This window comes from Electrona antarctica (assembly GCF_951216825.1).
Source record: "Electrona antarctica genome assembly, chromosome: 7".
Lineage (NCBI taxonomy): Eukaryota > Metazoa > Chordata > Actinopteri > Myctophiformes > Myctophidae > Electrona > Electrona antarctica.
In genome coordinates this window covers 12,412,624-12,440,500 of record NC_136812.1, presented here as the reverse complement: position 1 = coordinate 12,440,500, position 27,877 = coordinate 12,412,624, and the positions used below count along the sequence as shown (strand labels likewise).

General features: G+C 44.8%; 1 protein-coding gene across 1 annotated transcript in view; it reads right to left on the bottom strand.

The window, feature by feature from the left end:
• atp11b (ATPase phospholipid transporting 11B) overlaps positions 1 to 27,877 on the bottom strand; it is a 206,604-nt gene that overhangs the window by 117,992 nt on the left and 60,735 nt on the right. Inside the window, exons 26-31 of the mRNA XM_079504887.1 lie at positions 27,757 to 27,822; positions 26,416 to 26,519; positions 25,432 to 25,597; positions 11,247 to 11,410; positions 2,889 to 4,592; positions 1,297 to 2,806 (exon numbers count right to left, since the gene is read on the bottom strand). Coding sequence (XP_079361013.1) covers positions 4,511 to 4,592; positions 11,247 to 11,410; positions 25,432 to 25,597; positions 26,416 to 26,519; positions 27,757 to 27,822 — 582 coding nt within the window. The 3' untranslated portion in view covers positions 1,297 to 2,806; positions 2,889 to 4,510. The remainder of the gene's footprint in view (positions 1 to 1,296; positions 2,807 to 2,888; positions 4,593 to 11,246; positions 11,411 to 25,431; positions 25,598 to 26,415; positions 26,520 to 27,756; positions 27,823 to 27,877) is intronic.

Below are 27,877 nucleotides of genomic sequence, written 5' to 3'. Positions count from 1 at the left end.
TCTTTTTTGCTGATATTACTCAATGTAGAATTACAATAAAATCCGAATGTCGCTACTTTTCTCAGACCTGAATTTCTTTAAAGAATTTGAGGTGTTTAGTAAACCGTATCAATGTATGGGAAGTAACTGGGTTAATTTAACCTCAGTAAGTGACCGCATTCATTTTACACGGAAACAAAAGGCCTCGGTCTTGATATGCTGAACGATATTTCCAATTAACAAAATGAGCTCTTGCTTGATTTATCCTTTTAGCACCAATATAATCTTTGGCTGAGAAACGAGGTCCTGATTTTATGTACCAACTGTTACTGGTCCGAATTGAATTAATTCATGGCAATCTAAACGAGGGAGAAAGACAATAGGCTGCGTCTGAAATCACATAGTATACTATTTGTATTTAATAATGCAAGATTGTATGTCCGAAAGCTTAAAAATAGAACCTTCTACATGGTATATGAGATGCATACTACATTGTAGTATTCAGTGGACACTAACAGCTTAGCAGATGCTAAACAGTAGGCTGAAAATGGCACACAGCATGTACCATGTACTGTAGTACATGATACTATGTGATTTCGGACGCAATGGAATCTGACTTCCGATCATTTAGATTAAGCCACAAAGAAGTCAAGTATGTGTCAAAGCTTAGAAGTTAGTTCTTCTCTTCCTGTGTGCATGTAAAATGTAGCATCAGATGCTCATGAGAAAGTCCCATTTGCATCTCTGGTCTCTTCATTATCCTCATTGGGTTGCTGGATGGCAGGGAGCATGTATGGGGAGGTCGTCTACACCAGTGGCTCTCAAACATTTGAATTTCAAGGCCCACCCATGACTCTGTGACCCCCTTTCCACCAGTTGGTTCCCAATGGGAACCGGTTCAGTTCTTTTTGGTGCCAGAGCTCCAAAATTGGTGGGAAAAACTAGACCTATATTAAATTGTTTATAGGATCAATACAAGTCAATGAATACATGATAACCCTTCCACAGTAGTAGCTTTTTCATATTTTCTATTTAGCATATTTTCCTATTTGCATATTTAAAATTTGTAATACAATAAATCATCGTCTGTGTAAGTAATCAATTGGGGAAGTGTCATGGTGATAACAATTTAATATAGGTATGGTTTTTCCCACAATTCATTATTAACGTTCCAAATTTGGAGCTCTGGCTCATGGACAGAACCAAAAAGAACTGAACCGGTTCCCATTGGGAACCAACCGGTGGAAAAGGGGCCTGTGGCTGTACGACTGGAACCAAATGGATTCAACAGACATGTTAGGGTCCTTTTAGAACCACGTTGAGAACCACTGGTCTACTACACCCTCCCTAGACACAACCAGGCATTTACAACAAAATGAAATACATACATTGAAAAAAAACTAAACAAACACAAAACCTCTGGACAATATTGTGTAAATTACATTTTGTGATGCTGGACATAAAATGAACAATTATTCCCGACAACTGGGACAGTAAAGGAAAAAGAAAAACAGCACTTACAAACGTAACAAGCTCTCCCACTGAGCTACAGACGAACATTGGAAACACTTCAAACACCATTGCAACAGAAGCCTCCTATGGTGTGTGTGTGTGTGTGCTGAGGTATGTTTTAGTCATAGTGTGGTTTAAAACGGTTGTCTCAGGACTGGAGGGGATTCTACATTACACTCCTCTGAGCTGTATGTGTCAAATGGTCAATCTATGGATGTTCTCCAAGATGCATTTCACTCCCTCTCCCATTCTTTCCCTGACCGAATAAACACCTTAACCACTAAAGCCCTATTTTAATTTTGTTTGTGGAAAAATGTCAAAGCAAATTTCTAAAATAGCCTCTTCAATCCCACAACTCGTCCCATCTGATCACTGTGAGCTATTTTTTTTTCCCAAAATGGAGACGCCAGGGTTAAAAGTGGTTAAGAGAAATGCCCTTTATAGTCAAAGCCTGATGCTACATTTACAGCATTATAGGTAAAGCAGATTAGCTAAGAGATTAGCTTGTCATGAAGCCAAGTCAAATGTTACAAAGACCTAGAAATAACAATAAAGCATTTTCTTTTTAAATGTAATTATTTTGTCATATTCATCTTAGGAAAACAAAGCAAACAAGGTCATAGCGTCCTGGACTTAATGCGGGTGAAAGGAGAGAGAAAGCAAGCAAGGCATGATCAGAGCAGAAGCCATTAAACTCACAGCCATGTGCAGCATACGAAACTAGCCCATTTTGGGCGGGAACGCCTTTTGGTGTTAGCATTATGTTATGCTTTAGCTATTGAAAAATAGCAGATATACAAGCTCATAGCGCGCCACCGAGTGGCGCGCTACGAGCTTGTAGGTCTGCTATTTTTGAAAAATCGAAGAACGACTGACATAGAAACATAGCTTTTTCAGAAAACTGTCAGGATGTAGAAGACATTTTTAGAATCTGATCTCAGGTCAAAATGGGCTAGTAGAGATTCTGAGGTCATACACGAGGAAAAAGGCCTCGATCACCGGTCAGTCAACGAAACTACATCTTGCCCTCACACAAAACATGACTGTTGAAAAGAGGAAAACGACTCATGCACACACAACTTCATCCACGGGTGGTTAACATACATGGCAACAACTTCATCATCACAACGTGACTCGGATGATTTCAACAAGCAATGATTGTGAGAAACATGAACACCAACAAAAACAAAACAACAAAATCCACAGAAAAAGTGATTTGGATAATATGCGACAGCAACATGTGCAAAAGCTGTCCCCCCCCCCCCCCCCCCCCCGTTCATCTCCGTAGAGGCTGATGTATCTATATCATTTCTACCTCTCCGTAGAGGCTGATATATCTATATCATTTCTATCTCTCACATGGAATGGAGAGGCTGATATATCTATATCATTTCTACCTCTCACATGGAGGATAGAGACATTCTTGTGTCTGTGGAGGATCCATGAACAACGGTCCGGTTTTTGCTAAAGCATCCTGCAATATTAAAACCATCTTAGATGGTGTCCTGTGCATTTCCTGATGCACAGGACATGTTTTGAATGTAATAAAGAAGATCGGGAAATGATTTTGTTCCTCGTCACCCTTAGCCTACATTCCATCTATAATTATCACATCGTCCTATTTGACTTCTCTTTCATGACGATAAAGTATCGCTCCCCCTCCGTTGACTGTTTGCTGTGTACCACAGTCTTCATGGGGAAACGGCCTGTCTGCAGCTTATATGTATCTTCTGTGTACCTTCAGTAAACTGGTTATCAACAGTATAACCATTGGAGAATATATGGCTTTTAAAACAGAGCCCGTCCGATCCCACATAGAGACATGGGCTGGGAAGGTAGAGGCCAATACAGTCCCAAGCGAAAGCAGCACATTAAGAACAGCCAATAATAATAATAATAATAATGATGATATTATAAGCTTATATACAATGAGGCACAAAAATAAACAACTCTTTCTTCTTTCTCTAGTATGAGTCCTTTTGGTCTTTGGTTCAGAAAGAGAACATCTAGGGTTCCGGGCCACACAACGATAGGTCCCATCACGGTCAAGTTTTAAATGCTACCAGAACCCACACATTAACAGGGCTCTGGGCCTTCAAGCGCTACAGTGTTGTGTTAGATATGGTGGTTCCGGCCCGGGCGGCTAGTGTAGCGGTCTGGGCACCTAGGCTGCTAAGCCAGCTTGACGGCGTGTCGCGTTTCGACTCCCGATTCCGACGAATGTTTATGGATGCCATTGACGTCAGACCTAATCTGACATTCTTCTTGAGATGATGAGAAAGTATGTGGTCTCTGTGAGGACGTACTGTGCTAGGTAGCTGTTGGTCTACAGACCATCTCAGTCTTCAGTTGAGAAGTCTGGAAGTCTTCTCCGAGTCCCTCTTGTCATTCTGTTTCTTTCCTACACTGGGCATGATCATAGGATGATGAAGTGATGTGGAAAGTACACTCAGCTCTTGAGACTGTGTTTCTCCCAGATGGAACTTGCACTGGTTGCAAACAGGGAGCTAGCTTATCTCTTTCTGCATCTTTAGATGTCCTCCATTCTGTGCCTGCTTGTTGGGCTAATGAAGTCATAGCAACATATTGAATTTGGGTGGTTAACTTTGAGCAAAAGCTATAACTGGCTGTTCAGGAGTGCATGGTGGGAGACTAGACGTCTGTTCTCAATGAAAATGTGTCGGGGGGGGGGGGGGGGGGTCAGTCAGGTTGTCCTCTTCATGGGGCAGCCGTGAGGTTAGCTCCTCAATCTGTGCTGTCCGAAACTAGCTCCACATGATCCTCTGATATCACAGTTCCCGTTTTAGGGTCAAGTTCCACCTCTCTAGAAAGCGTTCCGAATTGGGGACCCAGAATGGTTCAGAAAGGCTAGCCACTGGTTTTCATAGCTCCCCGTCTGTGTCCTTTTCCATTGTCCTTCTGAGTGAGGATTAAGTTTAATTCAACTGGGGATGCAAACTGATGAGTGAATGACCCTATAGGGAGGCAAGCCCTCTCCCCAGTCTGTGCGTCTGGCGGCTCAGCAGTGAGTGCCCTCGATGGGCGACAGCGTCAGGATAGTGCGGTCGTTGGAGTAGAGGTTCTCCGGGTCGTTCCACGACCTGAAAACAGGCAGCAGTGAACTGAGTTTTAGCAGTGAGCGTGTGCGCAGCAAATGACAGCAGTTTATGTGTTCGTGGCAAACGAGAAAGAATCGTAAAGAAAGAGTGCGTGTCAGTGAGGTTAGTGTCACTTGTTAATTCATAGACGCCGTCGTATGACAGCGTCGCTCGCTGGAAATAGCAGATTCTGCAAGCTCACAATGAGCTTGTACGTAGATCGGCTATTTTTGGCAAGTGACACTGTCATGTACACTATGAAGTGTACATCAGGCTAGAGGAAGACATGTTGTCTAGTAGTAGGAGTAGTAGTGAGGGTTCAGAGAGTTGGGAAACGGTACAGTAGCTAGTAGTGAGGGTTCAGAGAGTTGGAACACGGTACAGTAGTGAGGGTTCAGAGAGTTGGGACACGGTACAGTAGTAGTAGTGAGGGTTCAGAGTTGGGACACAGTACAGTACATGATAATTATTACTCGCCAAAGAATTGTGATTTATCTCACAGCTATCGACTTTGTTTTTTACACTGATGCCGTTGTCATCATAATCCAACTAGACTGGAGGTGACGTGAGAAGAGAGGTGCATTATGGGTAGAGAGAGAAGAAGGTGGGGATGGCGGTTGAGAATCTCAAGTCTCACCTATTTCAATGCTCATCATTCTGGCCTCATTTGAGTATTTTAATGGCGTTCTGTGGTGGCCACATGAACCCTCACGGCCATAAAGCCCGAACATGTTTTCGGATTAAAGCCAAATTTTCTGCTGAAAAGTAGACACTGTTGAGACCAAAGTATTTGGCTTTAGGGAGGGGTGAAGGTGAGACTTGATCTACTCAAGCAATGATGCAACATAAAATGATTGTGAATAAAAAAAAAAACAGCCATGAACAGATTCAAACTAAATGATTGCGAATACAAAATAGCCAACATTACCATCAACATTCTCTATAAAATGTAGCGTATCGCTCCCTTACCTACGACTTCCTGTTGATACAATATGAATCCTTAAGGCCAGCGCTTGACCATTTAAATATCTTTCCTGCTGCTACAAAAATAGGTATCATAATATCTTCTACAATATATTAAATATACAAATCTAGTATCAAAATCTACGTTATTCCTACAAAGCCCTTGCAAAAGCAGGGTTATTCCATCAAATGTTCGCCGTGTTCCTCTGCATACATTAGCACCCCCTTAGAGACTTCTAGTCGAGGAGGGTGTACTGTAATCCAGGGGTTCTCAACCCGTGGGTCGCGACCCCTCGGGGGGGCGCCAAAATATTTTAGGGGGTCCCCAAATTATTTTCAAAAAATAAAAATAAAATAATAAAAAAATTAAATTATTTTCACGATTTTTCAAAAATAGCAGACCTACAAGCTCGTAGCGTGCCACTCGGTGGCGCGCTATGAGCTTGTAGATCTGCTATTTTTCAATAGCTAAATTATAACAATGCTTAAAACACCAAAAGGGGTTCCCGCCCAAAATGGTTTAAGGTTATTGTAGCAGTCAATTTATATTGGGGGTCGGGAGGGGGCGGGGCGGGGGTCCCGAGACATTGCCAAAGCATTTCCGGGGGTCCCCGGCCAAAAACGTTGAGAACCCCTGCTGTAATCCACTTGAAACTTTACAGTTTCTCATTCTGAACAGCTGCTAAATAGCTCCCAAGGCCTCCTGATCAGTTCCCGTCTTCTCTGCATGGAGGGAGTGAGAGTGGGGCTGGTGTGTATATAGAACCACAGCACACACTAGACAGGGGAAATACCAACCTGCAGTGGAGTGCGTTCTGCACCACCGGTTGAAATGACTACCTTAACAACACCAGCAGGGAGGAGTAGAGGGACATGGAAAGGTTTAGAATGCTGTGTGAAGAATCTGTTTGCTCTCTGAGTTCAGATAGATTACTGATAGATTGCTGTGTACTCATATGAGTGTGTATTACTCATATGAGCGATGATAAAGACAACCGTTTTAAGACCTGGGGAAACAGGAGGACAGAGCAACAGTAAATAGGCTGATGCCAGGTTCGATTTCCCCCACTGGTCATTCACATTTATTTTATTTATTGTGATGGGGATGTGTTTTATCCTTACTTCTGGTCAGACTGAATTAAATACAAACTAAATTTGTCGAACATTCTCAACATATTTTCTATCAGCCTGACATATTAGTTCCTTAAATCTCCTTCTTTTCTCACAGGCATTCAGTGGAATAGAGAACACACATCAAGCCAAGAACAGAGCAGTGGAAGAGAAGCCAACAGGCACACAGACAGAGCGCTCACAGGGGATATTAGCACATGAATAATTAATCTGGAAAGTTGAACAGCATTATGCAGATCTCACACAGAGTGTGACAAGGACAAGGAGGCAGAAGAGTGTGACAGGGAGACGGGAGGAAAGTGTGTGTGAATAGGGGGCACAAATACATAGTTTTACTTGACGGGAGGAAAGAGTGTGTGAATAGGGGGCACAAATACATAGTTTTACTTGACGGGAGGAAAGAGTGTGTGAATAGGGGGCACAAATACATAGTTTTACTTGACGGGAGGAAAGAGTGTGTGAATAGGGGGCACAAATACATAGTTTTACTTGACGGGAGGAAAGAGTGTGTGAATAGGGGGCACAAATACATAGTTTTACTTGACGGGAGGAAAGAGTGTGTGAATAGGGGGCACAAATACATAGTTTTACTTTGTATACAAAATACAAACAGCAGCCCCCATGCAACAAGACAGTCAGGGCACGCTCGCTTTGCAAACCGTGGCAGTCTGGAAGGGAGGAGTCATCATATCAAGCCCAATGGAGCATGGATAATGGAACTCCGCCAGCCCAGAGCACTCAAGGTTTCTCATCGAGCACGCCCCTCGAAACATTTGCCTCTTCTCAGAAGCTCGTGTACATATAAGGCTTCAGGATACAGTAGAAAAAGACAGAGATACAAGACGTTGTGTGACCATTTTGCTCGCACTTCAAACTCTGCCTGAGTATGAAGTACGAGCAAAATGGCCACTGTGTGAATCTGGGATGCTGCGATTTGCACACACCATACAGCCCCAACTCTGAGTCCCCACACATCAGTGCCTCCTCCTAACCCAATGCCCCTTTACATCGTGATTAAGCTGCGGCTAACGTTCATTCAACACTGCAAAAGCAGAGAAAGTCAAGCAGCCGGCTACATTTGGGCTTCCAGTATATGAGAGATATTTATATTTCTAATAGAAGATGTATGTAAATACATGTTTCGGTTTTTGGTATGCGGTCAGGTTTAGGCCTGGCTCAGGGAAGCGGTCAGGTTTAGGCCTGGCTCAGGGAAGCGGACACCCCTGCCATGCATAGTCCACCATGGGCACAGTTAGAGGTGTGACAGTCCTAGCAGGAAGACCATCCTTCTGTATGAAATCATAATAATAATACAGATTATTTCTCGCTTAATATTGTAATTAAAAATGTAATCATGCTTATTGGAAATGTTGATTTTGGGTGGGAAAATGTTTTTCTTTTATCATCGTCTTTGTTGTTCATTTGGAACCACATACATATCTTTGGTCAAATGGTATGTAATGACCTGATGTGCGCCTGATGGATGGGGAGGTGGATTGTACAATGTTCTGGTTACTGAGGAGACAAGGGCAAGGACCAACAGCTGACAAAGAATAAATTAATGAATTGGCAAGTTTCACATTTGTGAAACATAAAATATGTATATTTCTTTTCAATGGCTTGTGCAGCCCTATAGTGTGTTAAACCTCCATTTCCAGTCATCAAGCATAATAGTACTATTATAAAGAACCCCTATGGCAGTATCCTAGCATTAAGGCCAAACGTGGGGCTGAGCCTCACTAGTCTTTAAGTTCTTTCTTTTGTCATCCGTCTTAGATTTCCTCCTATGAAAATGAGAAGGGAGAGGAGCCGATGAGTCAAGAATGAGAAGGGAGAGGAGCCGATGAGTCAAGAATGAGAAGGGAGAGGAGCCGATGAGTAAAGAATGAGAAGGGAGAGGAGCCGATGAGTAAAGAATGAGAAGGGAGAGGAGCCGATGAGTCAAGAATGAGAAGGGAGAGGAGCCCATGAGTCAAGAATGTCCTCAGGGTTCCTCCGTCCTCAGTTTCACTCTGAGAGCGTAAAAATGGACCCGTAAGGGTAAGGATTTTAGTGAGGGAGAGAGGAGTGGTGGGGTCAGGAAGGTGACAAGGTGTCTTCGATTAAGCCAAAGTGTCTAGATCTAGAGCTCTTCAACGTGGGGGCTTCCGGGACGGGAATCATACAAAATGTATGTAATGTTGATGTCAAATTTCGATTTACCGAAATAACTTTGGCTATTTCGGCAGCCAATCTAGCCATCAATCCTTGTGGGACGCACCCAGGGGGGCTATGGTTATTTGGCTGTCCTTGGCATGGAAATGTTTGGGAGCCCCTAGTCTAGATTAATGTGGTTCAAGTGTTGCCCAAATCCTACAGTATACAACAGATCTGGGCCAAAGTTAAATTGCTTACAATGATTTGGGGGTTTTGTCGCCTGGGAATGCAAGATGGCTGCTGTTTGCTCTTTTCAGACAATCTGAATCGACAACTGTTTTAGCTGTTGTGCCAGGAACAAAGTTCAATCAGGCCTAATGCAGTTGAATTGTGATTGATTTTAATTCATCTCATGACATTTTAGGATTAATTGGAATACATTTCCAAATCTCTTCAAAGCCTTTTAACAGGCCGACTTCCCCAGGCAACAATAAAAATGAAATGGATGACTGCCATAGTGCATTTCCCACCAACTGCTTTCTACAGGGAACTCTGGGCTGAACAACCACTCAAAGTGATGATCCTAAACAGGGTAATCATTTTGCCCAAGGCATAGAAGTGTAGACCCTGACTAAGATGCCGGTGATGCTCGCGAGAGGACTGACACATGAACAGTGCATCACTTCTCGGACACACATGCTGACGACGGACAAAGAAACACACGCATGCACCACAGCCACACCCACAAACAAAATGCAACATTGGGCATGGCCTAGCCCTAGAGAGAGCAATGCACACAAACAAGATTGCAACATCAACACATTACTGATGATGTAATCAATATTTTATCTCCCGAGCTGTTCTTGGAAGTATTGATCCGTCAGCAGAGAGGGCTGATCAGGTCAGATAATCAATAGTCCTAGAGTTGGGATTCAAATAGCACAAAGCAGTGACACTCAAACAGCTGACTACGCGGGCCTCACTGGGAACAGGAGACACAAAGGAGCTCGACCTCATTTATCTTCCAGACGTACACACATGACGTCAGATTGCACAATTATAAACCAGCATGCAGCAACTGCCTGCTCAAAAGTCCTACTTTGCATCGTGGACATTTTAAGGGGTGCTGCTATGAGCTAGCCTGGCTAATAAGCCAGACCGAATCAGCCGTTGGCAAAGAATAAATTGCCTGTCGGCGGATTACGGTCTGGGGAGGATCAATTGTACGCCCATTTCCTACACCAGAGAAATGGTGTGGCCAATCGGGACACGGTATGCAATATGGGCGGGCTTTGGTACAGTGACGTTCAATGCTTGAGACCTTTGACTGACAGTAGCTCTAACCAATTGCGTCAAAGAGAAAATGTTTGAACCCGCCCCCCGGGAAACAAGATCCATACACAGCATCTCCAGACTCAAATACCACACGACAGTGTGATTTGAGTCTGGCTTATTAGCCAGGCTAGCTATGAGCAGCTTATCTGAATCTTATTGGAACCACCAATAGTTTGGGAACCATCTCTAATCAAGAAGCCCACCCCTGTGACAGTTGACCAAGTACAGTAGTCTGATAACCGACATGCAGGTGTGTGAACCAAGTTTAAGAGTGCTTTCACGAGAAGCCATCTCGATCTAGAAATAAAGGCTTTCGTTGACAACTACATAGATAATGTGAATAACTAGACAGGTCTGCCCTAATGTGTGGGCGACATAGACAAGAGAGTGTACTTTTTAGTGTATTATTGAGACCTATTGAGAGCCATGACAGTAAATAAGCTGGTCTCCATTCAAAGGCCTTAATAAACAAACTGCTTTCCTATGTACTCCCTGGCTAGGGCCCCTAAACCTCCACACTTGCATACTACTACCGTATGTAAAAAGCATCGCAATTACATTATCTGGACAGCCACTTGGTTTATATGGTTCAGACTGCATGGGTTGCTACTATATGGGCAACAGTACGCTACTGTAGTGTGGATGGATATAGGGACAAACACACCCGTGCGTGGCTAACTCAAAAGGCCCAGACTCCCGTCCTCAACAGCTGAACTGAGAGATATGTTCAATTCAAGTTCAGCCCTTGGTGGCTTAGTCTTTAGAGTCCCAATATTTGGTTTCCTCCTTTAACCTTCATTGCAGCTTAAGCCGATTGCAAAGACTGCGTAGCCATGTGGCGTCTCACAGATCACACACACAGTATACAGTGCTGCTTCGTCATACTCGTGTTTGCAAGAGAGAATGACTTCAGTCAGACTAAAAGCCAGAAAGTCAGCCAACGGTGACATATGGAAACAGTCTCTGCTTAGGCGAAATGCCCAATGCAGCACCTGGAGAAATCTAAGGCCTGATTATCTGAAGAAGAGAGCGGAGAGAGGCGATGAGCAGGACTTATAGTCCCCATCACCACTGCGGTCATCTTCCCCCCACCTGCTGTTGTGGCTGGCGGTGTGGCAATGGTTGGTGCTGGCCTGGCACTGTCCGGTCATTTGCTCCAGCACGTGGGCCAGGCGGGTACAGCCACTCTGGCCATGTTGGTAGCAGCACAGGGACTCCATACAGCTGAGGGACTGCGCCTGGGCGTCTGGTAGAGACTGCAGAGGAACCAGTGAGGAAGGGCAGGAGAGGAAACGAGTGAGTTTGAGTACAGGTGGAGGGATGGGACAAAAGAAAGAAGGTATGGAATAAAGCAAGGGGAGGGGGGGGGGCAACAGAGAGACAATTACAATCCATGGACTCACTGCAAAATGGTAATGAATCTAGGATGGTGGCAACGGAGGCTGAAAAACAGCCAAATTAATAGGATGGTAACATACATGCCATACAAACACCGACACGTTCATCAATGTGTGAAATTAAGTGAGAATATTTCCAAATCAAACAAATCTAAATGATAAAACAGCCATCATGGCACTACACTTTCATGTCATTATAAAGCAGAACAGAACAGCTACCTCGGCCCTGCTGCAGTAGGTAATCCCAACAGATGGGAGACTACAGCCACAATCCTCAGTTAACCAAACACAGCCAAGGCAGGAGTGAACATCCTACTGCCAGTTTTATGATGCACACACCGTACATTGACAGCAAACCTAGCCATACCAACAGTGATGACAATGGATGAAGGTGAACTGATTTGCCTATAATTATGAGGAAATAATATGTTACCTGCAACAACATTTGGCCTAAAAAAAATATGTTTAGCCTATTATCAAGACCTGAATTTCTTTATTATTAAGCATTTTATTGGTATTCATTAGGATGTATGGTTGAAGTGGATGGTCTACCGTTGTTGATGTCGTTTTCCACAGAATTCTGCTTTTAGTCACTTGAAAAGGGTATCTTTGAAAGACAAAGAAGAGGTCCCGCACAGTCGCACACTGTCAGACACTTGCCAAAAACAATTTGTTGCTCTTTATTAGGTCGCCGTTTCGGTCGCTTAGACCTTCATCAGGACAGACAATTGTTGACGATTGTCCTGACGTCGACCTAATAAAGAGCAGCAACATTTTTGTTGGCAAGTGTCTGACAGTGTGTGGGACCTCTACTTTGTCTTTCACAGATACCCTTTTCATGATATGCTCTATTATTGCCCTACGCACCTGTCACCAGCCTTTTGAGGTGTGCTTCGGCCTTTTGCTATAATGCTTTTAGTCACATGACATAACATATACATTGTATATGACTATAAACACAAACGAATGTCCTTCTGTCAGACAGTTTGAGCCGTGATGGATTACTAAGCAATCGATACACAGCCCACAACCATTTATATCTGCACACCAAGGCCATGGACACTTGGCCTTTAGATTCACAGGACAGGGAGGAGGGGGGACCCCCCCCCCCCCCCCCCCCCACCCCTTCATCTGTATTCCCTGCCCTCAACAATGTTTTGCTTTGCTTATTATTAGATATTCTACTCTTGTTCTACCGTCGGTATTTCCCGCACGTGATTCGAGCCGTGGGCTGAAACTGCTGATCAGCCCAATCATGAGATATGCAAAATGAACGGAGGCGCTGCGGAGAGGGGCAGGCAGGGCTGGCTGCAGGGAAGACGACTGAAGGGGAGTCGATGCCTAGCGGATCAGGTTTCTCTGTTTACCTGTGTCAGCACCGGTGGGGCAGGAAGGGAGATGTCAGGGAGGGACACAAAGACAGAAGAGCATGAATAAGAGAAGAGGATGATGTCACGGCACAAATGTGTACTCCTCGACTGTTCATTAATTGTGTTATTGGAAAACAACAGTTAATATTTGGTTAAATCTATCTGTTTCCAGCCCTCCCCCCCATTATGGTGATTACAAAAAAAAAACATAAATTTCCTTGTGCTAAAGCCTGTGTGCTTGTTTAGTTGTTGGTGCTAATGATACGGCATTTCTCTGCATTAGACACTTTGTTGGTATGAAGCCAACCTAATGTCTCTTGGCAACCAGCAGAACACAAGGCCAGGAGAGAGATGTGAATTATTCTGTCGATGCTGCCACATACAGTACGATGCTCTGTAAATGTAATGCATTTACAATTAGAATGATCACGAGCCCATGTTTAATACTGAAGAATCCATGTTCCATTAGGTATTGAAACATTTCTTAATTTCTATCTTGTATTAAAGCAATACAAACACATTATCGGATTCCAAGCCACAGTCTTACAGTATTATCGTCTCTGTTGGGTGGAAACCACATTATGTCCAAAACTGTGACGTTCAGGATTCAAATTCAAAAGAAGCAAAAGTAGCAGATCTACACGCTCCAAACGTGTCACTTCATGCCGTGCTTCGAGCGTGTGGATCTGCTAATTTAGATACTTTATCCCATTTAGACCTGAGGACGCATCTGTGTCATATTATAGCTTTTAACCCCTTTTGGTGTTTTAACTAAGCATTATGTTATACTTTAGCTATTGAAAAATAGCAGATCTACAAGCTCATAGCGCGCCACCGAGTGGCGCGCTATGAACTTGTAGGTCTGCTATTTTTGAAAAATCGTAAAAATGCGGCACAAATCTTTGAATATATATTCTTTCAGAGCGAACGTTTTTTTTTTTTCGACGTCAGGCCTGAATGGGTTATTAGAAACCAAGTTAGAATATGTAGATAAGAGGTTTCTGCCCGACAAGTGTCCTCGATATTTTTGATGTTGCTATGATTGCATGCTATGAGCACTGTCAGCCATCCATAACGCTACAGCACCTACAGTATTTAGCTTGCTTCACCAACCTGTCGGCTACTGTAGCCGGCAGTCAATCCTGACTACCGATTAATTTGTCACGTCGCCTTATTTACAGTCTTACAGCCTTATTTACAGCACTGTAGTATTGGTTCATGGCATCACGAGGTCCAAGGACCAGGAGTCAGGAGGACCACCAGACTGAGCTCTTAAGGTTCTGCAGTATGAACGCATGCACAAGTACAAGTTTCAGGTCCTTGTAAAAGATCCAGATCTAATTTGGAAACTTAAATGATGAAATGTATATGAATGATGAACCAAAGTTATATGACAAACCTACATGACATACAGTACTATAATGTGCTGACACCTTTGTCACCAAAACTATAACTTTCAAATAAAAAAAAAGAGAGAAAAAACCCAACAACAAACAAACAAACATGGACACAACCACAATCAACCACACATACATCTATATTTTTCTCTGTATGACATAAAATAATACTTTAGGACAGTGCAAGAAAACCCCTGGTGATCAGAACGAGAGACATTCAGGCTCCAATAGTGAGTGACATTACTGGGAGCAGGCACTATGGGGAGACTAGACAACACGGAGACCAACATGCCAACAGCATTCGCTTTCTTTAAATATCACAACCAACTGTCCAGTCAATGACTATAGGGGTGGGAGCAGGGTGGTGGTGGGGGGTGGGGGTGGGAGCAGGGTGGTGGTGGGGGGTGGGGGTGGGAGCAGGGTGGGGGTGGGGGGTGGGGGTGGGGGTGGGAGCAGGGTGGGGGTGGGGGGTGGGGGTGGGAGCAGGGTGGGGGTGGGACAGTGCAGAGGTGAAAGCAGTTGCGTCAGGTAGCAGCCAGGGTGATGTGGACTGGATTCATGGAATGGTCTTCACTTATGCACGGCAGTCACTCGCCAAAAATAGCCAATATAAGCCAATCCTGTCGTACAACAAAGCATGAATCAGGGTAAACAAGAAAGGGGGGGGGGCATGGGGGAAGTAATAGACAACATGCGGAGGGAGGGAGAGGATGCAGGGTTGGCTGTAACACGATGTACTGTACAGGTGCAGTGCAGCATGGAGCTGCTTCTAACACAGTATTTGGGGTGGTACTACCTAGGGGAGCAGGGGTCTGGGCCGGGGGGCAGCAGGGGGAGGAGGACAAGCAGCTAGCAGGTGCCAATTGGGCTCCCCTGGGCTCCGCTGGGCTTTAACAGGGTCATATTCTGGGCCGACTGAACGCTCATCCTCTTCCATCTGAAGGACACAAGATGCTGACTGTGAGTGCTGTTAGCCAGCCAGCCAGCCAGTCAGCCAGCCAGCCAGCCAGTCAGTCAGTCAGTCAGCCAGCCAGCCAGTCAGTCAGCCAGCCAGCCAGCCAGTCAGTCAGCCAGCAAGTCAGCCAGCCAGCCAGCTAGCCAGCCAGCCAGTAAGTCAGCCAGCCAGCCAGCCAGTCAGCCAGCCAGCCAGTCAGTCAGCCAGCAAGTCAGCCAGCCAGCCAGCCAGCCAGCCAGTAAGTCAGCCAGCCAGCCAGCCAGTCAGCCAGCCAGCCAGTCAGTCAGTCAGCCAGCCAGCCAGTCAGTCAGTCAGTCAGCCAGCCAGTCAATCAGCCAGCCAGCCAGACAGTCAGTGGGTCAGTCATCCAGGAAAATAAGAAACATTAATAAGCCACACTGCAGTTTTGTCAGCCAGCCAACAAATAATGATGGGTGAAACTTGACCAGTCTGGTTAGTTGGCAATTAATCTGCCAACTAAACAGACTAGTAAATTAACTGAGAAGAGTCATTTGGCAAGTCAGTTCAATTTACACCTTCTATAGTGTTCCAACATACGCAGATGCATTCCTAGCCAAAGGTCTCCTTTTTGAAACTCCTCTCCGGTGACCTCATATACAACCTTCAAACAATTTGTCAGCAATAATCTTTTACTTACACAGCATAACAATTTTAATTGGGATTATGACTGGTGGAAACAATCATGCAGCTGTTTGACAAGAAGTGCTTGGAGATGGGTCACTGACAGAGGGGCTTTAAAATCTACACAGGAGAGGAGACAAGTGAACACTTTGACAAAAGAAAAAGTTTTGTACGATGAAGAGACAGCAGGGAAAAACAACGTGAGCAGAAAAACCGGAGGCATATGAAAGTTGTGTCATGGGGGGAAAAAAAGCTAATTCAAGCAAAGCAAATGGCACATTAGTGTCGAAACCAATTAACCTTGTGCTAACCTATTAGCACCAGAGAGTCGACAAGCACTGGAAGGCCTAGACATACCCCTGAGCCTCTGTAGTGATTGCCTCCTGCTAATCTCATTAGACGAAAACAATTTAATATTTCATGAATGATTTCAATTGTGTGAAAGGTAATTATTATTAATCCTTTGATTTTAAATTCAGACACAGCAGGCCATACACAAAGAGTTCCAGCAACTTCACAAATAACTGAATCCAATTATGAAAAATGTGATCGCTTGCAAGGTGTGCATTATGTACATCCCAGAGTCCTGCACCACACAGAGGGTACTTACGATCGGAAAAACACAAACGTCAACAGTTTTTCTGCTCATTCTGTTTATGGAAAGACTTCCCATTTCCACCTGTGTTATCAAGTATTACCATGAAAAGCACTATGCATATAAAACAGTCATTATTATCATAAAACATTATTATCATTATATTGGGGAGATGATGTTTGAATGCCAACAATATTCAGTTCCAGAGCTAACAGTAGGAAAGCTAATGTTTGTTACATTTCCCAGTAAGTATCCACCCACATCCACCCAGCTCAATGAATGTAAACGTGAAAACTTCAAAAGGATGAAACATGTTCACGATTTGGGTCCTTTTACCCGAGGGAGCTTGGATTGTCTAGTCATCAGTCCCATTATAATACGAGTCATAACATAAATAACGTCTCTGTCAGGTGGAATCCTCACATGTCCAAAACAGTTCGCGACACATTTCGAGCTTGTGGATCTGCTACTTGTAGTGTGATCAAGTAGGGCATTAATTTACATTAAAACAAGAATAACTCTTGTTTAAGCTCTTGTTTATGAACATCTACATTCTACAGTAACCAGTTTGTGCCAGCTGCCTCAGCTCAAGGCTTCATGTTGCGGCGTTCAGAGTATGGGTTTTATGGGTAAAAGTCTCCCATTGGCTTAGAGGCAGCCTAGAGCCGAGGCAGCCGTAGTGAAAAAGTATCCACTACGGTCGCTACTAGAGGTATAGTAGCAAATGTAGTCCAGGTGCTTTTCAAGCACCTGGCAAAAAAAAGAATAATAATAATAATAATAATAATAATAATAATAATAGAATATGGAGATAAGAGGTTTGCTGAAATAACATGCTGAAAGTGAAATACACGGCATGCAGCCAAGCATCCATGCAGCTGAGGGTGTTCTTCTGTGAGTCACAGTAGCACAGAGATAAGATTTTGAGATAAGATTTTGAGATAAGATTTTGTCCACAATTCCATGCTGTATTGATGTGTTACCGTAGGAGAGATAACAGCCGGAAAACAATAACAAAATAACAATTCTTCTACAGTACGCTCTCTAATTGTGTGGACTTGTAAATTGAGTAATGCAGATGTTTAACAATAATGTAACTGTTGAGAGATTAAAATGGTCATTTTACTCAAGAGTTAAAGATCTAAAGGGTCCATTAGGTTACCAACTCTCCATCATTTAGCTGGGGACCACCTGGAACCCCCTCAAGGACCACTGGTGGTCCCCAGACCACTGTTTGAGAACCACTGATTTAAAGTGTTAGTTGGGTTGCACTGAGTGAGTGTACAGGGTGTAGTTGGATTCTGTGGCACTAATCATTTCACTGAGTGGTGTTGGGTGGGGCCTGGCGTTAGCCTAATTTGGTACACCTGAGGTAGGCCTATATAGGCCCGGGTGGAACTGTCAGAGCAAACATTTGGTCTGAAGGGTGAACAAGTAGAGTTCCATGGCTGTCTTGATGAGTTGATATTCAAAAAAGTCAAACATAATTTCACCGTCACCACTGTTCAAGAGCACATGTTGTCTGCGAGTGCCTAAAAAGGTTGGCGACAGCAAAATCGGGGCAAAAATCTTGCAGTGTGAACGAGCCATAAGTTAAGCGGCCCTCACACTTACTACACCTACCTCGCACCACCGATCCGACCATATATGTATATATATTTTACACTCTCAGAGTTAAGCTGACACTCTATGTCACACTGCACAAAATGCACATGCTTCAAAAAGAGGAATGCTTAACTCCACTGACGTGTGATACAAGATACAACAACTACATAAACCGAGACCACTTTCTGTAACCTGGGGAAGATGTTGATGGAAAGCATAGCTTACAGCAGGGGTGCCCAAAAGGTAGATCGCACAAAATATAATAATCTTTTTTTGGCATCTTCCACTTGAATTAAGGTGACTTGATTGATTGACATAAAAAGGACCTGTCAGCTCAAACCCACAAAGCAATACATTGTTTTCCAGAACGTTACAAACATTACAAAGTTATATGTATAAAAAAACCCTACCAATTCCATTTTGCTCTTCTATTTCCCATTCTAAGTGTGTTTGTCTTATAACTAACGCCTCAGGTAACTGTTTAAAACATTTTGTTTTTAGCAACGGGATCATATTTTATGGGGTGGGTAGATCTTGTTGAGCTGGTCAGTTTAAAAGTAGTAATCGAATCAAAAAAGTGTGGGCACCCTCTGGCTTACAGCAATGATCCTTCAAGTAGAGTTAGAGAACGGTAGGGTATGTGCTTTTCCCCGGCAAGAGAAACACTACTATAGGTTTTACTGAGCTAATGCTCTCAGAACACCTTAGTCAGCGTTCTTTCATTCCTTCACTGTGGTCCTCCCCTCCTCCATCGTGCATTAGCAGGCGGTGTGGCAGACAGCAGTGATTAAAGCAGGTCTCACGAGGTCAACGTTCCACGGGAATGCCAGACATTCAATGGGTGCAAACTACAGGCATCAAGTGGGATGTCCACACACAGCACACACAGGCTTTTACAATACACCACATCCTCCACAGGCTTTTACAATACACCACATCCACACACAGGCTTTTACAATACACCACATCCTCCACAGGCTTTTACAATACACCACATCCACACACAGGCTTTTACAATACACCACATCCTCCACAGGCTTTTACAATACACCACATCCTCCACAGGCTTTTACAATACACCACATCCTCCACAGGCTTTTACAATACACCACATCCTCCACAGGCTTTTACAATACACCACATCCACACACAGGCTTTTACAATACACCACATCCTCCACAGGCTTTTACAACACACCACATCCTCCACAGGCTTTTACAATACACCACATCCTCCACAGGCTTTTACAATACACCACATCCACACACAGGCTTTTACAATACACCACATCCACACACAGGCTTTTACAATACACCACATCCACACACAGGCTTTTACAATACACCACATCCTCCACAGGCTTTTACAATACACCACATCCACACACAGGCTTTTACAATACACCACATCCACACACAGGCTTTTACAATACACCACATCCTCCACAGGCTTTTACAATACACCACATCCACACACAGGCTTTTACAATACACCACATCCACACACAGGCTTTTACAATACACCACATCCTCCACAGGCTTTTACAATACACCACATCCTCCACAGGCTTTTACAATACACCACATCCTCCACAGGCTTTTACAATACACCACATCCACACACAGGCTTTTACAATACACCACATCCTCCACAGGCTTTTACAATACACCACATCCTCCAAAGCCTCTCGCAGACAGAATGCTGACTGACATGTCCAGGGCATGCAGTCACAGCAGGCAAAGACAAAGACAACGAGGCCCCGTTCTGACACAAGCACACGCGCTGTGCCTCCGTTCTCCCTCCTTCGCCCCTTTTGATTGGTTACTTCTCAGGATATTACGGATCTAAGTCACGGATCTAAGTCAAGTCGATGAGAAAGGACGCCGGTCTCTCTGGGACTCAGGATCTAACCAATAGGAGCGGGCTTGCATTCATTTACCAGCTCAGTGGCCTTGTGGTTAGAGTGTCCGCCCTGAGACTGGGAGGTTGGGGTTCAATCCCCGGCCGGGTCATACCAAAGACTCTAAAAATGGGACCCAATGCCTCCCTGCTTGACACTCAGCATCAAGGGTTGGATTGGGGGTAAGTCCCTGCGACATACTAGCGTCATGTCCAGGGGGTGTACTTGTACATCAAGCTGCCTCACGCTACAGAAACAGGAGATAGGCTCCTGCCCTATGGGCCTCATGGCTCGGCAAGGCTACTTGCATTCATTTTAGTCAGTAAGAGATGGATAAGAAACCAGAACAAAATGTAAGGAAGCAAGGAAGGAAAAATAGAATTTAAAGTCTGATTTATACTTGGTCGTATGATGCCATCGTTGCATGTAGAATATACAGCAAGCCGATCCACCTGCTCATAAAGAGTTGCATCGTATTTAATGTCATACGATGGAGTATAAACCGAGCGTAAGACGTTAGATTTATACCCAGGAGATCATATTAAATTGTGATCCTATGTGGTTATTATTATTGTCTTACACAGATCTGGCTCACATGCACATTCTCTTCCTATACATGCAAAGGTAGCCTGGCAGTGTGCATGCTGCCAGTGTTAGAACTGGGCCTCAGTACATTGAACTGGGCCTCAGTACATTGAACTGGGCCTCAGTACATTGAACTGGGCCTCAGTACATTGAACTGGGCCTCAGTACATTGAACTGGGCCTCAGTACATTGAACGGATAGAATCCAGTGTTAGAACTGGGCCTCAGTACATTGAACGGATAGAATCCAGTGTTAGAACTGGGCCTCAGTACATTGAACGGATAGAATCCAGATAAACATGCTGCCAGTGTTAGAACTGGGCCTCAGTACATTGAACGGATAGAATCCAGATAAACATGCTGCCAGTGTCAGAACTGGGCCTCAGTACATTGAACGGATAGAATCCAGATAAACATGCTGCCAGTGTCAGAACTGGGCCTCAGTACATTGAACGGATAGAATCCAGATAAACATGCTGCCAGTGTTAGAACTGGGCCTCAGTACATTGAATGGATAGAATCCAGATAACAGGAGTGCTTTTTCTGAAAAGCAATGTTTACACTTTTTTCTTTTTGTTAACTATTTTGTTAACTATTCAAAAAAGTGATGCATCTATCGAGCCACGCATCTGTTACAGGGAGATTTCAGTCACAAATATAAGTTTGGTGGTGCATTTTCAGTCATGAAAAATGGTTTAGTCACCAACTCACCATGGCTATACACGTTTGTTGTTGAAAACTGTTGGTTTTCGTAGCGACTGAATCCAAGCAACAGCTTGAGACGCCTAGTTCAGCCAGTTACCAAAGTTAAATAACACTTTGAACAAAGCACTCCTGTGGTTTATATGGTCTTTGTCGGGTGGAGAAACCTCTTTTGTCCAAAAACCGTGATTCAAATTTAAAAGTAGCAAAAGTAGCAGAGCGACAAGCTTGAAACCTGGCATGCATGTCATTTCGGATCTGCTATTTTTGACACTGTAGTATGATCGTAGTAGGTCATTAATTTACGAGAAAATACAAAGAGTCAGAATACGGAGAGAGGAGGTTTCTGCCTGACAGCCACAATGTAACACAGTGTATTTGGGCCCCTCTACCTAATCCTGCCAAGCTGGCCCTTGGCTCTGGACAGAGGCTGCAGAGCGATGAAGTCGTCACCTATCGGCACACGGTTGGAGTAATTCTACACAGGGATAGGGTGCGACCACACACACACACACACACATTTGGAGAGGGAAACAAATCCACAGGCAAGTATAGGATAGCGCCCACACACACACACACACACACACACACACACAAAGAGGACAGAACGAGACATACAGTAGGTTAGAAACAACAACACAAGGCAGTTGAAAGGAGAAACAGGGTTAATTCAATGCAAGATAAAAGACAGGAAGAAAAGTATGAGCTTTCCGTGTTTAGATAAACTCTCTGCGTGCCTGTTTGCACAGGCACGCACATCCAAACTATAATACAATCAAAGGTGCTGGACAGAAGAACATGTTAAAATGTTAAAAAGTGTGTGTGTGTGTGTGTGTGTGTGTGTGTGTGTGTGTGTGTGTGTGTGTGTGTGTGTGTGCGCTCGCGCGTGCATGTTGCTGCGTTTACACTATCGGCAACAAACGCCCAACCCCTGCGATGGGTGTGCTGCTGCGAGTGACACGCTTCAAAAAAAAAATCAGACCAGTCTGAAGCGAGTGGTGCAACAGCACCCCCTATTGGTACTCTAAACATAGTAACATAGTCCCATAGTAACATAGTCACTGTTCCTTGGAGTGGTTGCACCACTCAAAAAAGAAAAAAAAAGTTGAGCCGGCTTCAACGTTTTCCAGCGCTCCAATGACGCAGTGAAGCGTCAATCGATGTTTTGTTTCACAGTCCTGCTCCGTTCCGTAAGAGACAGAAACCAGTTGCTATTTATTCCCTATCCTTTTCATTTACGCAGTGCGGCTTGAGCAACACTTCAACGACGACTTGGCAGCTATGGCTACACTTGGATGTTTCCTGGCTTTTGTCACCGCTAGTATAAAATGCACTGTGTGTGTGTGTGTGTGGGGGGGGGGGGGGGGGGGGGGGGGTGTGTGGGTGACAGAGGAGAGAGAAAGAGAGATAGAGAGAGAAAGTAAGTAAGAAACAGAGCTTGTGTGTGGTGACAGACAGCCATGCATAGTGTCTGTAAATAAGAGGGAAGAACATCACAATCTACTGTATTTAAAAGATTGACACAGACATTCAAATGTTAGTTTCCTTCACAAATGTTTCACATCATGAGGGAAAGGAAGAAAATACATATATAGCCTCCACCTTAGAGTTGCCCCCCCCCTAAGTGTACCAGATGTTGAATGCTTTCTGTTCCTGTTCTGAAACATTTTGTTTCAAATGAGATATGGCTGTACTGCAATTGATTTAGCAAAAGTGCAATACTAAGGAGAAGCCAGTAACCTAATGTCGTCTTGTATGTTCCCAAACATAAATCCATTTTGATTGTACCAGGAACAAAATCAGATTAGAGAGAGAGAGAGAGAGAGAGAGAGAGAGAGAGAGAGAGTCACAATGTTTTTGGAAATGCTCGTAATAAGTACACTTAAAGGCCACATCTGATTCTGATGTTTCATGAATGAGGCCCATTGTGACACTTTTGGGAATCCAGTAATATTTTTAACCCTGCAAAGCCTTGACCTCTTTCACCCTCTATCTGACAACCACTCTATCTCCTCCCTTCTTCCATCCACCCATTCCTCCCTGTATCTGTACCAGACATGCATCCTCCATCCATTCCTCCCTGTATCTGTACCAGACACGCATCCTCCATCCATCCTCCCTGTATCTGTACCAGACATGCATCCTCCATCCATTCCTCCCTGTATCTGTACCAGACATGCATCCTCCATCCATTCCTCCCTGTATCTGTACCAGACATGCATCCTCCATCCATCCTCCCTGTATCTGTACCAGACATGCATCCTCCATCCATCCCCCTGTATCTGTACCAGACATGCATCCTCCATCCATCCCCCTGTATCTGTACCAGACATGCATCCTCCATCCATCCCTGTATCTGTACCAGACATGCATCCTCCATCCATCCCCCTGTATCTGTACCAGACATGCATCCTCCATCCATTCCTCCCTGTATCTGTACCAGACACGCATCCTCCATCCATTCCTCCCTGTATCTGTACCAGACATGCATCCTCCATCCATCCTCCCTGTATCTGTACCAGACATGCATCCTCCATCCATTCCTCCCTGTATCTGTACCAGACATGCATCCTCCATCCATTCCTCCCTGTATCTGTACCAGACACGCATCCTCCATCCATTCATCCCTGTATCTGTACCAGACATGCATCCTCCATCCATCTGTACCAGACATGCATCCTCCATCCATTCCTCCCTGTATCTGTACCAGACATGCATCCTCCCTGTATCTGTACCAGACATGCATCCTCCATCCATTCCTCCCTGTATCTGTACCAGACATGCATCCTCCATCCATTCCCCTGTATCTGTACCAGACATGCATCCTCCATCCATTCCCCTGTATCTGTACCAGACATGCATCCTCCATCCATCCCTGTATCTGTACCAGACATGCATCCTCCATCCATCCTCCCTGTATCTGTACCAGACATGCATCCTCCATCCATCCTCCCTGTATCTGTACCAGACATGCATCCTCCATCCATTCCTCCCTGTATCTGTACCAGACATGCATCCTCCATCCATCCCCCTGTATCTGTACCAGACATGCATCCTCCATCCATTCCTCCCTGTATCTGTACCAGACATGCATCCTCCATCCATTCCTCCTGTATCTGTACCAGACATGCATCCTCCATCCATCCCTGTATCTGTACCAGACATGCATCCTCCATCCATCCTCCCTGTATCTGTACCAGACATGCATCCTCCATCCATCCTCCCTGTATCTGTACCAGACATGCATCCTCCATCCATCCTCCCTGTATCTGTACCAGACATGCATCCTCCATCCATCCATTCCTCCCTGTATCTGTACCAGACATGCATCCTCCATCCATCCCCCTGTATCTGTACCAGACATGCATCCTCCATCCATTCCTCCCTGTATCTGTACCAGACATGCATCCTCCATCCATCCTCCTGTATCTGTACCAGACATGCATCCTCCATCCATCCCCTGTATCTGTACCAGACATGCATCCTCCATCCATCCCCTGTATCTGTACCAGACATGCATCCTCCATCCATCCTCCCTGTATCTGTACCAGACATGCATCCTCCATCCATCCTCCCTGTATCTGTACCAGACATGCATCCTCCATCCATCCATTCCTCCCTGTATCTGTACCAGACATGCATCCTCCATCCATTCCTCCCTGTATCTGTACCAGACATGCATCCTCCATCCATCCTCCTGTATCTGTACCAGACATGCATCCTCCATCCATCCCCTGTATCTGTACCAGACATGCATCCTCCATCCATCCCCTGTATCTGTACCAGACATGCATCCTCCATCCATCCCCCTGTATCTGTACCAGACATGCATCCTCCATCCATTCCTCCCTGTATCTGTACCAGACATGCATCCTCCATCCATTCCTCCCTGTATCTGTACCAGACATGCATCCTCCATCCATTCCTCCCTGTATCTGTACCAGACATGCATCCTCCATCCATTCCTCCCTGTATCTGTACCAGACATGCATCCTCCCGGCCCACTTCACTTTACATGATCTTTCTCCATCTGTTATTCTACCGTTAGACGGATGACTTACTGTAAATCGCTCTGGACTAAGAGCTTCTGCTAAATGCCTAAATTGTAAATAGTTATTATCATCTCCTACCTGGCTCTTCTGGGTGCTGGTGGGCTGCAGGTGTCTGTAGAACACCTTCTTCACCACGTCGGGGAAGAGGCAGAGGATGATGATGATGATGATGGCCATCCAGGCCGAGCCACTGGACAGCAGCTGGACGAAGACAAAGTACATGTCCTGGGTGTGGAGGAACGGCCTGGGGGGAGGGAGGGAAGAAGAGATTCTCGTGATTCTGGTGTTTTGCTGGCAGCGTGGCATTAGTCCGACCCCCCTCTCACTGTTCTAATACATTTGGTGTAGGGGCGCGCATTATAACTAAGCCTAACCTTAAACTCACAAAAAAGTAATCCTAACCTCACTAAAACTATGGCTAAACTTAACCTCACACTAATCTTCACCTCACACTAATCTAACATTTGTCTCTCTATATTGAGACTAATGGGAAGCCCCCCCCCCCCCCCCCACCCCCCCCCGTCTTGTTAACCCATTTTGGGTGGGAACCCCTTTTGGTCTTTTAAAATTATGTTATAATTTAGCTATTGAAAAATAGCAGATCTACAAGCTCATACGAGCTTGTAGGTCTGCTATTTTTGTCCAGAGAATCAAGTGCCAACATAGATCTCGTTTTGAGATATGCGAGAGGGGCGGTAGCGCCAACACCACAAGAGGGGCGGTAGCGCCAACACCACCAGAGGGCGCTAGCGCCAACACCACCAGAGGGCGGTAGTGCCAACACCACCAGAGGGCGGTAGCGCCAACACCACCAGAGGGCAGTAGCGCCAACACCACCATTCAAAGTGAATGTAACAGCGGCTTCACCATGCAATGGTGTAGTGTGTTTGGCTAAAGGAGGCTGGCAACACATCAACTCAACCCCCAAACTCAACTATCCCGTTAATTATGGCAGTGCTGACATTTTAAAGATTAAATACGTAGCACCTGTCGGTTCCTAAAGCAACATGTTGTACAACAACATTCTATACATCAAGACATACAAGATTTGATCCTTCTCACCAGATGATTCCTCCGTAGAAAAGGGAGAAGATAAAATAGAAAGCTATTGAGCCCCAAGTCACAAAATGGTTCATCCACGTCCAGAAATGGGTCTCCAACGCCAACTGTTACCACACGCGCGCACACACACACACACACACACACGCATGCACACACACACGCACACGCACACACAGAAGAAGAAGGAGAGAGAGAGATGTATTTGTAATGCCTGCTTTATAGATCAATACACCTACAGTTCTGTAGAAAAAAAGACCTTGACCCCTACATGGTCTGCGACTAATGAACAAGTCTTGTTGCAGCTAATGGCCGCTGACATCATACAAACACCTCAGCAGTGATTTCATATCGCCGCCACAACAACACATCTTCATCTCTCTGCTACGCAGCGTGCTGCTGGCTCGGCCCCACAGAGAGATGCTCCACAGAGAGATGCTCCACAGAGAGATGCTACGCAGCGTGCTGCTGGCTCGGCCCCACAGAGAGATGCTCTTCTGCAAGCCACTGTATCATCCCAGTGACAGCACGGCTGCAGACATCTCAACATTCTGAATATTACCGGTCGGTGCTGTGAACACTGAACAGACATGTCGTCCGTTGCTGTCGGGCAGAAACCTCTTATCACAGGGCGGCGGTGGCTCAGGGGTAGAGTGGCTGGATGGCAACCGCAAGGTTGCCAGTTCGAACCCGGGCTCCCCCAGAGTTAGTGTCGAAGTGTCCTTGAGCAAGACACTGAACCCCTAATTGCTCCTGATGTGCTGGTTGGTGCCTTGCATGGTTTCCGCCGCCATTGGTGTATGAATGTGTGTGTGAATGCGTGAATGTAATGCACAATCTATGTAAAGCGCCTTGGATAAAGGCGCTATATAAATGCACCATTTACCATTTATCACTGTGTTTTGAATTTGTATGCTTTTTTCGTAAATGAATAACGCCCTACAGCGTCACACAACAGCAGCAAAAGTAGCAGATCTGCAAGCTCTGCTACCTTTGCCGTTTTTTGAATTTGAATCCTGAAAAGTAACAGTTCTGAACACGACACAAGACAGAGACGATAATACAGTATAAATATACAAATTACGGACGGGCTACACCAGGCTTTTCGCGCGTGTTTACGCGCACATGTGAGCCCTGTGTACGCGCACTTAAAATAGGACTGGACCTAAAAGCGCGTGTGTGCGTATACACGTAAACGCGCACAAAATCGCCCGGTGTAGCCCGGCCGTTACATGAATGATATTATACTAACCATTATGGATAATTTGAAGGGACTGAACAACTGTTTGTTTTAGTATTATGGACTATTGTTTTAGGACTGTAGAGTTCTGTAATGTACTGTACCTTTAGGTTGACAGTGATGACCATGACGGTGAAGACCAACGTGCCGAATGACCAGTTCCCGAACACCTACACCACATTAAAAAAAACAGTTTAAATAATAATAATAAAAAGAAATGCTGAG